Raw genomic sequence first — 18,283 nt, 5'->3', positions numbered from 1 at the left:
ACCACCAGGATGGGACACAGGAAAACTTCAGCTACATCTTCTCAAAAAGTGTATCATGTGATAGCTTACTAATGATACCTGTTTGGTTTGATTTTTCCTTCCTATTTCTAAGATTAAATACTTAATGCTACACACACACACACACACACACACACACACACACACAAATTGTGCAGACCCTTAGAGATAGACTGAAGACTTCAGGAAACTAAAATAGTGCGTTAGATATGGGATTCTGCATTAGAAGAAAGAAGATATCTATAGGAAAGCCAGGGTAAATCAAAGTAAGGTCCCAAGTTGATAATATGTGAATTTCTTAATTGGAAAAACTGTACCATAGCTATGTAAATTATTTTAACATTGGTTGGAACTAGTTGAAGTGTATGTGGGTATCTCCTAGAATCTTTAAAACAAAACTATTTAATTGTGTGTGTGTGTTGTGTGTATCTGTCATGTGTGTGTGTGTGTGTGTGTGTGTGTGTGTGTGTCTGTGTCTGTGTGTCTGTGTACCATGTGTATAGGAAACTGAAGAGGTCAGAAGAGGCATTGAATCCCCTTAAACTAAAGTTGGATGTAAGCTGACATATGGGTGTTGGGAACCAATCTTTCTTCCTCTGTAAAAACAGTATTCCTAACTGCCCACCCATCTCTCCAGCCCTTTTCCTGGTATCTTTGTTATTGTTCTGTAGATAAATTTCTTAATGGTCTTATTAAATAAAAAAAACATGGAGCCAGATATAGCAGTGAAAATCTGAGAGATCAGGGAAATAGGGAAAGCCATAGCTAACCTTACCTCATCAACTCCTCAGCTTCCAAATGCAAGTTACTTCCTTTCTACCCATGCTTATATGCCTTGCTGTTCTGCCATTTGATTTGCTCTCTCTGTCCAGCTACATCACTTCCTCTTCCTGTCCAGCTCTGTCACTTCCTGTCTGTCTGTACAGACCTCCAGACCACCATGGTTAACTATTGTTGGAATTTAAGGCGTATCCCACCACACACCACAACTGGCTGTTTCTAGTGTGGCCTTGAACACACAAAGATCCAGACAGACTCCTGCCTGCCAAGTGATAGGATTAAAGGCATGTGCTAACATTGCCTGACTTCTTTGTTTACTTTTTTTTTTTTTCCCGAGACAGGGTTTCTCTGTGTTGCTTTGTGCCTTTCCTGGAACTCACTCGGTAGCCCAGGCTGGCCTTGAACTCACAGAGTGCTGGGATTAAAGGCGTGCACCACCACTGCCCCACTCTTTGTTTACTTATAATGGCTGTTCCTACTCCTCTGAACTCCAGGCAAGCTTTATTTATTAAAGCAAAAATTAAATATCAACCCCAATTCAGCAAAAATAAAATATCACCACATTGATCTTTAATTATGAAATTATTTAAAAATTAAATATTGTGGGAAGGAAAACTACATGCAAAGCTTATAAACTGCACTCCTTTAATCCCAGCACTCGGGAGGCAGAGGCAGGCAGATCTTTGTGAGTTCGAGGCCAGCCTGGGCTACAGAGTGAGTTCCAGGAAAGGCGCAAAGCTACACAGAGAAACCCTGTCTCGAAAAACCAAAAAAAAAAAAAAAAAAAAGAGGAACTAAATAAGAAAACAACCTGTGTCTTAGAGACTCAGCATTATCACTTGGTATATCTGGGTCATTTTTGCCATTCATCTTGTAATGACAGGAAATGGAAATAACTGCACTATTTCAGCTTTTGTAAGTTCATAAGTTCATGATTCATGGGTTTCAGAATCACAAAAATAAAGCTACACTGTACTTTTAAGTGATACAATTACAGAACTGTCCTTTTTCAAAGAGTTTTTTTAAAAGTGTGTGGTGGTGTGTGTGTGTGTGTGTGTGCCCATGGTGTGCATGTGTGTGTCTGCTAGGGAGTGCAGGTATCTGCAGAGATCCAAAGAGGATGTTTAGTTCACTGCAGCTCTAGTTGCAGGTAGTTGTGAGTGGCCTGATGTGGATGCCAGAAACTGAACTCAGATCTTCTACAAGAGCAGTACATACTCTTTTTTTTTTTTTTTTTTCTTTTTTTTTTTTTTTAATTTTTATTTTGCAATACAATTCAGTTCTACATATCAGCCACAGATTCCCTTGTTCCCCTTGTTCTCCCCCCTCCCGCCCCCCTCACCTTCCCCCCAGCCTGCCCCCCATTCCAATCTCCTCCAGGGCAAAGCCTTCCCCACAGACTGAGATCAACCTGGTGGACTCAGTCCAGGTAGGTCCAGTCCCCTCCTCCCATGCTGAGCCAAGGGACCCTGCATAGGCCCCAGGTTTCAAACAGCCAACTCATGCAATGAGCACAGGACCCGGTCCCACTGCCTGGATGCCTCCCAAACAGATCAGGCCAATCAACTGTCTCACCCACTCAGAGGGCCTGATCCAGTTGATGACCCCTCAGCCATTGGTTCATATTTCATGTGTTTCCGTTTGTTTGGCTATTTGTCTCTGTGCTTTATCCGACCTTGGTCTCAACAATTCTCTCTCATATAAACCCTCCTCATTCTCGCTAATTGGACTCCCAGAGATCCACCTGGGGCCTAGTCATGGATCTCTGCCTCCAGATCCATCAGTAGTTGGATGAGGTTTCTAGCACGACAATTAGGGTGTTTGGCCATCCCATCACCAGAGTAGGTCAGTTCGGATTGTCTCTCGACCATTGCCAGCAGTCTGTTGTGGGGGTATCTTTGTGGATTTCTGTGGGCCTCTCTAGCACTTTGTTTCTTCCTATTCTCATGTGGTCTTCATTTACCATGGTCTCCTATTCCTTGTTCTCCCTCTCTGTTTTTGATCCAGCTGGGATCTCCCACTCACCCAAGCTCTCTTTCCCTCGACCCTCGCCCTTCACTACCCCCACTCCTGTCCAGGCTGTTCATGTAGATCTCATTCCATTTCTCTGTCGTTGGGCGATCCCTGTGTCTTTCTTGGGGTCCTGTTTTCCAGGTAGCCTGCCTGGTGATGTGAGTAGCAGTCCAGTCATCCTTGTTCCACATCTAGTATCCTGTTATGAGTGAGTACATACCATGTTTGTCTTTCTGAGTCTGGGATACCTCACTCAGGATGATTTTTTCTAGATCCATCCATTTGTCTGCAAACCTCATGATGTCATTGTTTTTCTCTGCTGAGTAGTATTCCATTGTGTATATGTACCACATTTTGTTTATCCATTCTTCAGTTGAAGGGCATCTAGGTTGTTTCCATGTTCTGGCTATTACAAACAACGCTGATATGAACATAGCTGAACAAGTGCTCTTGTGGTGTGGTTGAGCATTCCTTGGGTATATGCCCAAGAGTGGTATAGCTGGATCTTGGGGGAGATGGATTCCCAATTTTCTAAGAAATCGCCATATTGATACTCTTATACACTTAACCATTTCTCTGGCCTTGTAATAATGCTTTTTCCTATAAGGCTATTATATGTAAGTTTGGGGTTTTTTTTTTTTCTGTAGAAAATAGCACTGATAACAATGTTCTTTTTTTTATTTTATTTTATTTTTCTTCATTAAGAAATTTTCTACTCACTCCTCATGCTGTCCGCAGACCCCCCTCCTCCTCCCTCCTCCCACCCCCCAGCCCTCTTTCCCAAGCCACCCCACATCCCCACATCCCCCAAATCAAAATCTCCCATGGGCAGCAGATTTACTCATGTTTAACACAGAAAAAGCCCAATTTTCACATACTGTCTTATTGTGAGCACAAAAGCTGTGGAAGTGGATGCTTACATACAAGGAATTTTTTGAATGGGGCTGAATGCTAATGTCTGCACTATATTCCCCTTTCCTAAGTATCCTGTTTTCCATGGCTACAAAATTGCTTGGAACTGTATTTGCTCAGAGGAGGGACATGAGCTAGTCAGTTTGTTCTATAGGTTGGCAATTCAGAAACTATACAGGCATAAATATTCTAACAAGTTTCATCCTGTCACCATGGAGTCCTAAAGTTGCTCTGCTCGGCACATGATAATGGCTTTGTAATTCAATTATTGGTAATAGTAATGTCTTCTAGGATTTATCTGCCTCAAATGTAGGTGCTCATGTAAAACTCTTTACCATAAATCTTATGAATGCAGGTTCTGTACACACCCTGGGGCACATCTTGCCATGCCTGTGAAGCCTTGACACTTTTCTCTAAATTATGGGATTGTTTTGCTTAGAGGTGTTGATGTCTTAAGTGCCAGGGCCAACAATAAAGAACACCAGGACAGGTCCATTTCCTCTTGTTATTCTACTTAGAGGAAGATAGATCTTGATAGACAGTGAAGTTCTGTTCTCATTTTAAAAGGCTTTTGGCATCCATTTCTCTAGCACTTTGTAGATGAGATCCCTCTAAGTCATCGGAGGTCAGACTGAATGCCCTCTAAATTCTCCTTGAGTGCTGAGATTCTGATGTATAACTGTGTCAGGGATGGTCACCTGACCTATCCTGACAAATTATCAACTGTTCAGTGCTGTGTCTTCTCTACCCTACCCTCTTCATCTTACTGAGTAGGTACTAAGAGAGCCTCATCTAACCTTTAACAGGAAAAACAAATATCTAGAGCTAACTCATCCCCAAATCCACTCCTCATGGTCACTCATCAAAAAGCAGTAGGAAGCCTGTTTCATCTATCCCTCAAATATTTTGTTTTTGTTTCATTTTAATATCTTTTAAACCAGTAAGTGTCTCATGATGATCATAATATTCAGGTGAAGACATTTTTTTTAATGATTCACAAAATAATAGTACATATTTATTTATTTAAATTTTAGATTTAATGGTAATGGAGGATATGGGGTACTTGCCAGGCATTGTTCAGTGTTCCAAGCACTTCAATGTACTAGGCTTTTGCTCAAACCGTGTGTGTGTGTGTGTGTGTGTGTGTGTGTGTTGTGTGTGCTTGAGTGCATATAAGAATCTTTTCTGCTCTTCTGCACGGCCCTGCTGTCTGGTGTTTAAGTACAAGGTCAAACTGGTTAACCTATACCTCAGTAGTTTGTTACAGGAAACAGGAAGAGAAGTATGACTCAAGGAGAAATAAACATCATCTAAAAATGGATAATGTGACATATGCAAATGCTCTCATATTTTAGATACTTATAAATGCTTTACATTATATGAGGGGAAATCTCAGTCAGGTTGAGGCATAATTTTGTTTATTTTACTGAGGAACACTTTTAGAATTAATGTAGTTGTGTAGCTTTATGCCACACCTTTTTAAGCAGAATTCCAGAAAAGGCATTGTGACTGCATAGCAGCACCCAAGTCTGAATGAATAAGCACAGTTATGTACAAAGACATGGGGTAATCTTAAGAGCCTTTGAGTTTTAAGTGAGGTATGTCCACTATCATTAAGTTAACTTCCTCCAAAGTCATTACAAATTAGGAAGCCGGACTTATGACCACACTCCTTCCCAGTTTCACTTTCATTCATGGAGATGGTGGGTCCTTCCACATCAGAGGGATTCTTAGTGGAAATCTGGAGAGGTGATTGAATCTCTATTTGGAAAAGACAGAAAAGCTGCTGCCTAGAGAGACAGGAAATCATCAAGATAAAGGGACAGGGATCAACAATGACCATTAGTGAAAGAAGGCTACAGGAGAAATGATGAGCTCATACTGCACAAAGGCACATTCATTTTAATTTGCAAGAAACACTTGCTAATCACAGGAAAAGATTCAGGAGTGAAGGAAGGTGCAAGAGGCTTGGAAAACAGCACTCATGTGGAGATCATTAACTTCTAGAAAAGAGATAAAACACAAGCCTCTCAAGGATAATGAAATGCTCTTATCTAGCTCTCTTAGTGCAGGTGCGGTTAACATCCCAGCACAGCTCCAGGGATGAGTCTCAGAATACCTTCCTGCCACTGCACCATGCTCCTCACCTAACTGCCCACCAGTCAGGTCACAGGGTAGGGGTCACACACGGGAGAGGTAGTCAACAATGATGAAAGAGGAGGAAGAGATGGGAAAGTCTGAAGTCCAAGAAGATGGTTTCTGATAGTTCTGACTTCTCAAGATACTGTATCAAGAAAGTGTGAGGGGTGTCATTACTTCTGTGCATGTAGTGTACATACTTGTATGTACACATGTACATGTACATTCTGCTGCAGTTAGAGTAGTATATACAAGGTGGACAGAAATGTGAAAGACAGAATCTTGGCTGTTAATGAACTTATCTTTTAGCAGGAACTGGAAAGACGGAAATAAAAAGACATATTTGTAGACTATACTAAATACTAATTTACTTGCTGAAAACAATACTACGGCATTTTTAGTCTGCAAAATAAGATCTTGTAGAAGAAAACTGACATTTGGGCAAGCTTCCTTGGTTCCCACAGATATTGAATCTGAGATTGAACTTGGACATGTTGACCATAAACTTAGATTGCTCTGACCAACAACTGAAACAGACCTCTACTGCAGTTCATGCTAGGCTGTATTATATTTTTTGGAGAACAAAAATTGGGGGGGGGGGGGCAAAACAGCTTGACCACACAGCTGCCAAGACAGGCTTAGAGGCCTAGACACAGCTTCTGATAGGCAACACCTGGACCCAGGAAAAGCCATAAGCGGACCCCACCCAGTGGGGCCTGCATCTAAGAGGAAATACCTGATATTCCAAACATTCCCTATACCCTGAGACAAATGTCAGCCAATCAGGGTCCTGAACCTTGGAAATTCCCTCAACCCAACATCTACTATGATAAAAATCCCACCCTGCCTGAGCTCAGGGTTCTCTGCCCTCACAGCTGCATCTGCCCTGGAGCTTGAAAAATAAAGGCTCTTTACTTTCACATGAGGGATTTGGTCTCCATGGTGGTCTTTTGGGGGTCCCCGGGGTCTAGGCATAACAGAAATCACACATAAATTTGAAGAACTAAATAGAGCACCATGAAAGAGGCAGATAATTGTGGTGATATTTTATTTGTGCTCTAACAAACAAAGCTTGCCTGGGGAGAAGAAGAAAAAGCCAGCCATTATATTAAACACAGAGGTCAGGCAGTGGTAGCACATGCCTTTGATCCTAGCATTTGGGAGGCAGAGATTCATCTGGATCTCTGTGAGTTCAAGGCCACTTAACAGAGCCAGGCATGGTGGCACACACCTTTAATCCCAGCACTAGTTAACCATAGAGATCTAGAGGTCTGTACAGATAGACAAGAAGTGATAGAGCTGGGCGGAAAGAGGAAGTGATGTAGCTTGTGGTGGTATTGTGTTACCCAAAATATTGTGCACGCTAATAAATTTATCTGGGGTCAGAGACAGAACAGCCACTAGATACAAAGGCTAGAAAATGGTGGCACTCACACCTTTAATCCTAGCATTCCAGAGGCAGAAATTCCTCTGGATTTCTGTGAGTTCAAGGCCACATTGGAAACAGCCAGGCATGGTGACACACACCTTTAATCCCAGAAAGCGAGCCTTTAATCCCAGGGAGTGATGACAGAAAGCAGAAAGGTAAATAAGGCATGAAGACCAGGAACTAGAAGCCATTTGGCTGGTTAAGCATTTGGCTGGTTAAGCATTTGGCTGGTTAAGCATTTGGCTGGTTAAGCTTTCAGGCTTCTAGCAGCAGTTCAGCTGAGATTCATTCTGGATGAGGACTCAGAGGCTTCTAGTCTAAGGAAACAGGATCAGCTGAGGAACTGGCGAGGTGAGGTAGCTGTGGCTTGTTCTGCTTCTCCGATCTTCCAGCATTCACCCCAATAACTAGCCTCAGGTTTGATTTTATTAATAAGAACTTTTAAGATTCCTGCTATAGTAGCTGAGTGGAGAAAGGAAGTAAGATGGCAGGGCACAGAACGATATATAGCTGAGTATATAGGAAGTAGCTCTAGCCTGCGCTGAGGATTTTCTAGTGGTAAGAACTTGTGACTGGCTTGTTCTATTCCTCTGATCTTTCAGCTTTCACCCCAATATCTGGCTCCAGGTTTTCTATTAATAAAGCCTTTTAAGATTCATGTTATAGACAATGATCTTAGGTCAAGTGTCAACATCCTCACCCAACTGTGGAAAGGTTCTTTGCACAAGATCTTTGTATATATACACTTGGTAGCTAAGACGAGAGAAGGAAAATCCTGGATAAGGATAAGAGTCCACATATATAGAACACAGGCTGTAAGAAGTCTAAGATTAAAAGCTTTTCTGGTCCATAGCATCATGGAGGTCATGGAGGTATATTGGAGACAGGGTTACAGGATGAGGTACAGTGAGCATGTCCTTAGTCAAGCACTCCTAGTTTTAAATTCCATCACCATTGCTTACCAATGTGTATCTTAAAGTAAAGTATCTATGAGACTTTTCTATTTAGCTTTCTATTTATTCCTCATGTGAAATGAGTATGAAAATATATGCATAATGAGCATCTTTTATGGATGACTTTTCATTATCTTCTCCTCTTAAATTGCTAAAAGCCATTAAGGCATTTTTGTCTCATGGCCATTCTACCCTCTCTTTTCATGTCACTTGCTATAGTTGATTCTACCTCTAGGTCTAACTAAGGGCATATCCCCTAATCAGGCCCATAAGATTTAATTATAGGACTTTGGCTAGACCAAGTTTTTCATAGGGAGACATAAGCTATCCAGACAGTACTTCAAAGACAGAGCTGGCAGCACAGTGGAGAGTAGGACTGATAGAAAGAGGACATGATCTGATGCATTTACTAAGCCTGTTGATAAGGGGAATATACTGTTAGACCCTCTGTTTTAGAACCATGACCAAACATCTGTTGTTTTATTACTTATGCAGGCTGTATTTTTTTTATTGTATCTTAAAAGCCTTGATTGATTTAAGCAATTAATGCAAATAATTAATAAACCTGAAACACAGTCAACATACAAGTAGGATTGGTTACCTATTATCTAAGATTGGCAGAGAAGGTCAATCATGCCTATTGCATTGAGCTATGGAAAACAATGAGACTATTTATAATTTAGTACATACTGTGTACAAAGTTTCACTATCTCCTTCCTCTGTGGGCTTTGGGGACTAGACTCAAATGGTCAGGCTTGAATAGTAAGTGCTTTTACCCACTGAGCCATCTCAGTAACTCAAAAGCTAATTTTTAACAGTTCCTAATTTTCATGTTAATTAGTCATTGAAAATTGATAACTATTCAGCTATCTTGTTACAGCCAGTCCATGTATATAAACAAATATAACAAAGTAAGCTCAAAAACTTTTTCAGTTAAGTGGAATTTTCTTAACATTCAATCTTTTTTTAACTTAATAAACTTCCATCTTTTGTAATGAGAACTATTCTCCATTTTTTTAAAATCCCAAACTTTACTCAGATCCTAACCAAACACATTTTTCAACCTCTTTTAAATAATCAGACTATTGACAGAAATGCATTTTCAAGGTCATTTGGGTACGATGTCTCCAAGTCCATATTGTTTTTCAATGTTTAATGCAAGAACTTGGCTCTTACTAAATTATTAGACTAAAATGAAGAACATACAATTTTATAAATTTAACAGTTTTTCAATCTTCTTTAATTGGGGGATGAAGAATGGAAATACACTTTTACTGTGAGGTTAATCTTTAGTACCACAAGTAAGAGCCATAAAGCCATATAAATTTAAATTTCAAGGCTGTTACATATCATCATTGTTCTGGTGGATAAGTTATACAGCTTTTTTCTTTCATTAAAATGGGGCATTAGCTACTACCTCCCAATGGCATCATGAAGATCAAAGACCACGGTTTATTGTGTGCCTATACAAGTACAGGTACTTAAATAGAAACCTGTTTATGGCATTAACTGACACTCAAGTCTTCTCTCTGTATGTTTTCCCTAAAGAGAATCAATCCTAGGGGCTGGAGAAATGGCTCAAAGGTTAAGAGCACTGGCTACTCTTCCAGAGGTCCTGAGTTTAATTCCCAGCAACCACATGGTGGCCCAAAATCATCCACAATGAGATCTGATGCAGGTAGAACACTCCATAAATAATAGATAAATAAATCTCTTTTTTTAAAGAGAGAGAATAATCCTTCCTTCTTTAATAACAGAATCTTCAAAAAGGTTTTATTTTCCTTGTTAAAAGTCACATCTCCCTCTGGCTATAAATAATGTCATTTGACTGAACTCCAGTTGAGTTCCCAGGGAAAATAATTTACCTTCTTGTATAATATTAGATTTCACCTTCTATGTCTATAACCATAGTCAGGCCATTCACATTGATCTCTGAAAACAGGGAACATGCAGGCCAAGTGATGGAATTTATAAACTGTTAGGCTGCAAGCCTAAAGCTGAAAATGCCCATTCCATATCCCAAAGCAGAGAAGAGCAATCTAAGACTAAAGGCAAAGGCAACACTGGGGAAATAGAGCCAACATATATAAACTCAGCCATTACCAATGATACGGTTACTGGGATCAGTTTGTGGGATCTGGACAAAATTCTCAGGGATACAGAAATTACTTAACTTCCAATAATCCCTTTCTTTGTAGATGTTAGAGTTTGAACTAAAACCTTGGTGTCCCTAAGGTTCTTAACCATCAACTGTCTCACCACAATGACATGGATTTCTCACATAGAAGAGGACATACTCATGACTGTCCTCAGTTATGCAAGAAGAAAGACTAATCCATTAAAGGAAACACTGCTTAGACATGTTTTATATGAGGTCTTAAGTTACTTCTAGAATCAGTTAAAATCCTGGGATGAGAGTTTCTATTTATAGTAGTTATGGTGGTGTTACTAGCAATCACTAGATAAGGCAAGAATAAGATGTTACATCCCATAATTATTTACAATTGCCATTGATTGCTTCCAGGAGTGGTGTGACTATTGCCTCTCACAGATAATTCTGAAGAGAGCTTGATGATGTGGAAAACCTATGATTTCATCTCCACGTTCCCACCCCTGCGGAAAATGCTATGTTATTACCCATGGTCATTTAATGATTCAATTTAACACTAGAGAAAACCACCTGAGAACTAGCCACACTCTCCTACTAGGCTGGAGAAGCAATGATTAAAGGACTTTTCTTTTAATTAAAGCTGGCTGAAAACTCCCCAACAGTTTCTAAGCAATTTGAAGCAACTTGTTTCCAGGAGTGAATGTAATAACACATATTGCTTTGATTGACAGATTTCTTGCTGGACTCTGAAAGTGGCTCAGTATCAGTAAACACAGACCATGTGGCCAGAAACCCAATGCTGTGCATCACACAGGGTCTTGTGTCCTCTGTGGAAAAGTGAGGCAGGCTGAGACTCACACAGGCCAAATGCCACATATATTTGGAGAGAAACAAAAACAAACACTGTGTCTAAAAGACCTTTGAGTTGTCATTACTTATCTGTCTAAGGCATTATATTTCCAGCTACAGGGTGAGCAGCAGAGGCAATAACATCAATAGATTGAGTAGAATTGGACTTTGGAGCTTCCCATCACTTAAATAATGGCCTTGTTACTTTCCTGCTATGTGACTTTGGTCCCATCAGTTAACCATTCTGTGTCATAGTCTTCTCATCTATTAATGATGATAATAAGTAGCTTTGCTTAGAAACTTGTTATGAGAATTGAAGAGCTTTAACTTTAAATAGCACGTTCGTGCTGCTAATGCTTGATTGGGAAAGATGTGTTCCCATGCTCACAACAGAAAAAACAATATGGCTCTACTTATTTTACTTACTGGATGGACAAGCTAGAATTTACAAACAATTGTGTGCAATGCTTTTGCAAGGTAATGATTTTTGTGACATTTGGTGGGCAGAGCTTTGGAAATCTGCTTTTAAAATAGAACCCTTCTTCAAAGGATTAATAAGAAAGGACAAATTAGCATGGGTGACATAGGAATGGGGTCTGTCTTTCTTATAACAATGTCATCTAAAAATAAGATCTCATGTCAGCTAGAAAATATGGTAAATCAAGCATCGGTTACCCAGACATACCTTCATCCCTATACTCTTTCTTGTCTATCCTTTTAAGCAATGTTTTTCCTTATTTCTATAACTAAGAAACAAAAACAAACCAGCAAACCTCCTGTTAGGTCTCCTGGATTCTATTATGCACTTTCTAGTGCTTTAGTCCATGTTCATATACCTGCAGCCTGTGGTAAGCATTATTTAGGGAAAGGTAGGTTCTTCAGAGCTTTTCTATTGGCACATATCATCACCATCATCTCCGTGATAAAGTGGGAGGACTATATTTACTTCAGTTACTTATCTGAGTCCTTTCTATATACAGAAAGCACACACACACACACACACACACACACACACACACACACGCTCGCACAAGACAATGACATCAATAGCAAACAAACAAAAAGAGGACAGAAAATAGTGGGAGTAAAAGATGACTCTTTTTTTAAAAAAAAAAAAAGAAAAAACTATTAATTTTTAGATAAATACATAGTCATGATCGTTACTCATGAATATGGGACAAAATGAGAAAAATTGTTGATAAAGGTCTGGAGAGATGACTCATGAGATAAGAGCTGCTCTCACAGAAGACACAGTTGGATTCCCAGCACCCACATCTGTGATTCCAGTTCCAAGGTATGGGATGATCTCTTCTGGCCTCTGCACACACTGCATGCACATGATACACATACACAAATGCAGGCAAAACAGCTGTATACATAAAATAAAAATAAACAAATCTTTAAACATGTTGACCAGAGAGGGAGACTGAAGAAGATATAGAGCTGGATTCCCAGACCCGAGAGGGGTCAACTTGGTTTTTGACAGGGCATCTCTGCTGTGGGATGGTCTGTATGTCAAGTGTGTTGCTGATTGGTCAGTAAATAAATCACTGATTGGCCATTGGCTAGGCAGGAAGTATAGGCGGGACAAGGAGAAGAATCTGGGAAGTGGAAGGAGAGAGAGGAAACACTGCCAGCCGCCACCATGACAAGCCACATGGGAAGATCCCGGTAAGCCACGAGCCATGTGGCAAGGTATAGATTAATGGAAATGGATTAATTTAAGATATAAGAATAGTTAGCAAGAAGCCTGCCACGGCCATACAGTTTGTAACTAATATAAGTCTCTGTGTTTACTTGATCGGGTCTGAGCGGCTGTGGGACTGGCGGGTGAGAGAGATTTGCCCTGACCGTGGGCCAGGCAGGAAAACTCTAGCTACACATCTCCAATAAGGCAAAGCATGAACAAGCTTCAATACGACCAGTCAGTCAGAAGTGGCTCATTATGATAGAGAAATACAGGTTGTTATTTGGGTTGGGGGATATGTTCCAGGAGACAAGAATTCAAATTCTCAGAACCTATGTAAAAAGCCATGAATGTGTGTAGCCTCAGCACTGTGTGTGTGTTGGGGGCAAAGACAGAAGAACTTCTGGGGCTAGCTGACTGCCAGCCTAGCTGCAGGTTCAGTGAGAGATTTTTCTCTCAAGAAAATGAAGCAGAGTGATAGAACAGACACCCCATTTGATGTCCTAGTGTGCACTCCTACACTCACATACACATGGACACATTTCACAGAAACGCAAAACAAAGGAAAGGAAGAAAAATAAGTGGCCTCACTCTAAGTAGACATTTCTATGTTACTTGCCTAGGGCCTCCTCTCCTTCTCCACTTCCTTCTCCTCTTTGCCCCTCTCTCCTCCCTCCCTTCTTTTGAGACACAGTCTTACTCTGTGATCAGCTTCCTTAGTTCTAAAATTACAGACATGTATCACATACCCAGTTATGTAGTGCTGAGGATTGAACTCGGGCCTTGTGCTTGCTAAGTGACCATTCTACTTACTGGGCCAAGTCCCCAGCCACTGTATTAGCTTTGTGAAAAAAATTTTCTAGGGCTGACCCTTGGTATTAGGTAGTAAATTAGGGGGCTCAACTCTGGGGAACAGTCATTCTACCTTGCTACAAAGTGACACTAAGTGGACTCAGCAGGTTGTATTTATATATTTAATTACATAATAATTAATAAATAATAATTACATTAAAAGGCTATGAGGCCATGAATTTAAGAGGGAGTTAGGGGGTCACAGGAGGAGTTAGAGGGAAGAGAGGGGTAATGATGTAAGAACAGTATACATATATGACATTTTTAAAAAAGGAAAGGAGATTTCTCTATCACAGCTCTCTAGCTTTCAAAATGCACAAGGACTTTAGGCAAGTATTTGGAAATATGAAGGGCAAGTGCTGGATGTGGTGGCACACATATATACTTCCGGTGCTTAGAAGGTAGAGGCAGGAGGATCATGAGTTCAAGGCCAGCCACAGCTACGTAAGTATTTTGAGGCCACTCTGACTTTCATGAGACCTTGTCTAACTAAATAAACAAAGAAATGTTAACAAAGAGAAGGCAACAGGTAAACATGTACCCCTCTTTGACGGAAGTGTAGCAGTGAAGGAAGCAGAAAGGCAGTGGGCAGCTAGAGTGAACCAGGTGAGTGTCCCTCCATGGTATCATTCCAGAGGCCCATGACCAGCCGGGTATCCCTCCATCATGTCATCCCAGAGGCTCATGATTAGCCAGGTATCCCTCCATCACGTCATCCCAGAGGTTCATGATTAGCCAGGTATCCCTCCATCACATCATCCCAGAGGCTCATGATTAGCCAGGTATCCCTCCATCACGTCATCCCAGAGGCTCATGATTAGCTGGGTATCCCTCCATCACATTATCCCAGAGGCTCATGATTAGCCAGGTATCCCTCCATCACGTCATCCCAGAGGTTCATGATTAGCCAGGTATCCCTCCATCACGTCATACCAGAGGCTCATGATTAGCTGGGTATCCCTCCATCAGGTCATCCCAGAGGCTCATGAGAGGCAATGCAATTTCAGAAGAGACTTCATGATAATAGAGAGAGATACTTTTCTAGCCCTTGTTGTAGAGCTCATTGGCTCCTGAATGCCACTGTCCTGGTGATTCTGGGTTGTTTAAATAAGGAATACATAAACTCTCCAGGGAGTTAGTTCCTCTAACACTACTTCTAGCGGCAAAAGCTTGGAGACAGGTGACCTCTCTGTTCCATGGGCAGCTCAGGATGATCTGGGTTTGCTCTTCCACCTCATTAGGATACAGATTCTAACTCTAACTAAATTAGATATCAAAATCTCACCAGAAGGTTCCAGACCTTGTTCTTTTCCTGGATTTTGGATTGGGAACAGAAAAGCTAAAATTAACTTTTGTCACTTGCTTGATTTTCAAATTGAGCTATCTATTGCCATGGAGGAGGCTACCTCTAACGGAATTAGGAACATGGTTAAGAAAACCAAGATTATGATTTTCTTGGCTTCATTTCTGTTCTATATTGTCTCTCTCCTTCTCCTCCCATTCTATTATTTCTTTTCTCATATGCATAACACTTTATAACATGTAGTTTATTGTTTATGTCCAATAGACATTATTTATCTTTATGTGAATTCTTACTGTAAACTTATTTGTAACTACTGAAAATATGAAGTTGAAGTTATGTGCATAATTTCAGCATACTATTAAAAACAAGGCATAGGGCAGTGGCTATAGCTAACACTCATGCAAATATAAATACCTATATCATGTATATCTATATTTATAGTTATGGACTGAATGTTTATGCTTTTCCCAACATCAAAATTAAAGTCCTAAACTGAAGTTATGATAGCATTTGGAGTTGGAAGATAACTCAGTTTAGATGAGGTCATGAGAGTGAGGTAACAATGGCTGAATTTGTGTCCACGTGACAATTAGAAGAGAGACCAGGGCCCTTCTTCTTTCTACTACATGAGGGTACAGCCATGTGCAGGTCAGGAGGAGCCCCCAAACCAGAGAGTAAATCTGATGGTACCTTCACCTTGGTCTTTCCAGTCTTCAGGACGGCACATAGAAACATTTGCTGTTTATGTCACCAATCCATAGCATTCTGTCCCAACAGCCTGAGCAAAATATAGCCCTGTGACTTTATGCATTTGACAATTCATAGACACATTTGACAATTCCTACACAGCTGGAATGCTAATTGAGAAAACAGGGTTGCTGGTTATATCTCATAAGATAAAAAGAATGCCTAGAAGATCTTAAATAAGGAAGAGGGACAAGATCTGCTGTTACACCAATTCAGATCTACTTATTTATACTGGAAACCTTTATTTGAATATGTGATATATGTGTATAAGATGCTTTAATCAATAACAATTACAGTGACTTAAAAAATGGCTCATAAGGTCATCTGAACAAGTGGTTCTCATTCTGTGGGTCACAATCTTTTTGGCAAACCTTTATCTCCAAAAATACTTACATTACTATTCATAACAGTAGCAAAATTGCAGTTATGAAGTAGCAACAAAAATAATTTTGTGGTTGAGGCTCACACAACATGAGGAGCTGTATTAAAGGGTCACAGCATTAGGAAGTGTGAAAACTACTAAATACCAAAGCAATACTTACAAAGTCCCTGCAGTTCACTAATATTAATAATCCATTAAGGGTTTATGAAAAAATGGTGGCACAACTTTTAAGGGTGTCTGAAGATGTTTATTATTCCAGGGTCCTATCCTGTGCTCAGAAAGGTGATGATAGCTTAGTTGGCCAGAAAATGGAGTCAGACTTACCAGTAGAACCTATTTGGAACCACTGATTCCTGGATAAGCTGCCATCTTCTGCCAAATTCAGCAGAGCTGTACAACTGGAGAGAAAGAAGAAATAGATCAGCATTGTGGGACCTCGTTCTTGTTCTTGAATTCATCAGTACCAACACTTGTCATTTCCAGGTAAGGACATCATCTCTGTTTTTGATGTCAGTTCTGAAAGTCAGATAGCAACATCTCACTTCAACACAAGGGGAGTGGGACTAAGGGCTTATATGATGTGCTGTGAATCATACGTTCAGTAAACAGTGAAGCAAACTGGGATTCATACAGTGTTCTGCCTGGTGGCAATGTCTTCTGCCCTCCTTGATAGCATTAGCAGCAACATGTAATTGGTAGTATCTAGGGTAAAATCAGTACTTAGTTTCTGAAGATCCCACTATGATACCTGATCTTTATGGAAATTGAGATTCTTGAAACAACCGAAGAGGAAGGAAAGCAGAGGGTACTTCTAGAGGCCTGGAGAAACAAGTGGGGTCTAAAGAAATAACAGGATTCAAATTGACAAAATCCACATTGATTACAAAAAGGTGAGCAGAGAGTCAAAGTTGTAAGATAGGTAGGGCTAACATATGAATAAACAGGGTCTATCTCTATATGTTTGCATGAGCCAATCATGGAAAACAGAATATTGGCACAGCCATATCTGATGGGAATGGCAAAAGTCATAAAGCCAGCAGAGCTGCTTGACGAAGATCCAACAAAGCTGAGTCTCATGATGGTTGCCATTCCACCTTTGATTTTTATCTCCACTTGTTGCAAACTTGAGGGACTTTTAATATTTGTACAATTTGGGGATATTGGATTGATGGGAAATTTCATATGATTCATTTATGCCTTTTCCCAGAAGTACTGCTTCTAAGCTTCCCCAGGAAAGTCCTGAACACACTACCCCTCCTGCTTTTATGGTAATATCCTTATCTAGTTGAAGGTATTCCTTATGCCTTGGAGGTTGTGACACACATAAAGAAGCCAGAGGTCTCCTTATGAGGCTATGAGACATTCTTGAAACATCTGTCACTGTACTTATACAGGAACAAGATATTCAAAATAAACTCAAAATGGTCAACAAGATTCAGTGGGCTAGAGGAGTTGGCCACAGTTCAGATTGCAAGCCTCTTTCCTCTATACACTCAGGCAATTATGTGGAATATATAGCAACAATGTTAGATTACCTGAAATTATCTCAGCCCTACACAGAGACATATTGATGACAAAAGTATGAGTGGAAAGCTGATAAGAGAATGAGATGCCAGGACCTCTCTTTCTTAGAAAAGTTAGCACATGCAGAGCCACTGTGGTGTCACATAACCAAGGAATGACAGAATGCCAGGATTAGACATATAAACAAATTCTACAAAGATAGAAAATATAAACATTGTATTATGAATAATAACTGCAGCAGCTTTGGAATGAGGATTTTTCTTGGGCACTCTGACCATTCAGAGTTAATAATGCATTGCTTGGGACATGACAATATGCCTGGGCTGGCTTGAAGATTTTGTTTGGGTCTAGTGTTTTTGTAGTCACAAAAGTTACTGGCCTGAGAACAGGCTGTCATATGCCTCTAGATTTTTTTAAAGTTGGGTTATTATGAATAATGCTGCTACAAACATAGTTGAGCATGTGTTCTTGTGGTATGATTGAATATTCCTTGGGTATATGCCCAAGAGTGGTATAGCTGGGTCTTAAGGTAGATTGATTCCCAGTTTTCTGAGAAACTGCCATACTGATTTCCAAAGTGGCTGT

At 40.3% G+C, this 18,283-nt stretch overlaps 1 protein-coding gene across 1 annotated transcript in view; it reads right to left on the bottom strand.

Moving 5' to 3' along the window:
- Positions 1–18,283, bottom strand: part of Sorcs1 (sortilin related VPS10 domain containing receptor 1) — a gene marked incomplete at its 5' end in the record, with an annotated part of 425,698 nt that overhangs the window by 152,960 nt on the left and 254,455 nt on the right. Inside the window, 1 exon segment of the mRNA XM_059253740.1 lies at positions 16,499–16,572. Within this exon segment, the coding sequence (XP_059109723.1) occupies positions 16,499–16,572 (74 nt within the window).

This window comes from Peromyscus eremicus, chromosome 1 (assembly GCF_949786415.1).
Source record: "Peromyscus eremicus chromosome 1, PerEre_H2_v1, whole genome shotgun sequence".
Taxonomy (NCBI): domain Eukaryota; kingdom Metazoa; phylum Chordata; class Mammalia; order Rodentia; family Cricetidae; genus Peromyscus; species Peromyscus eremicus.
Note: the sequence above shows the minus strand (reverse complement) of the source record. Positions and strands in the feature narration are given on the sequence as shown.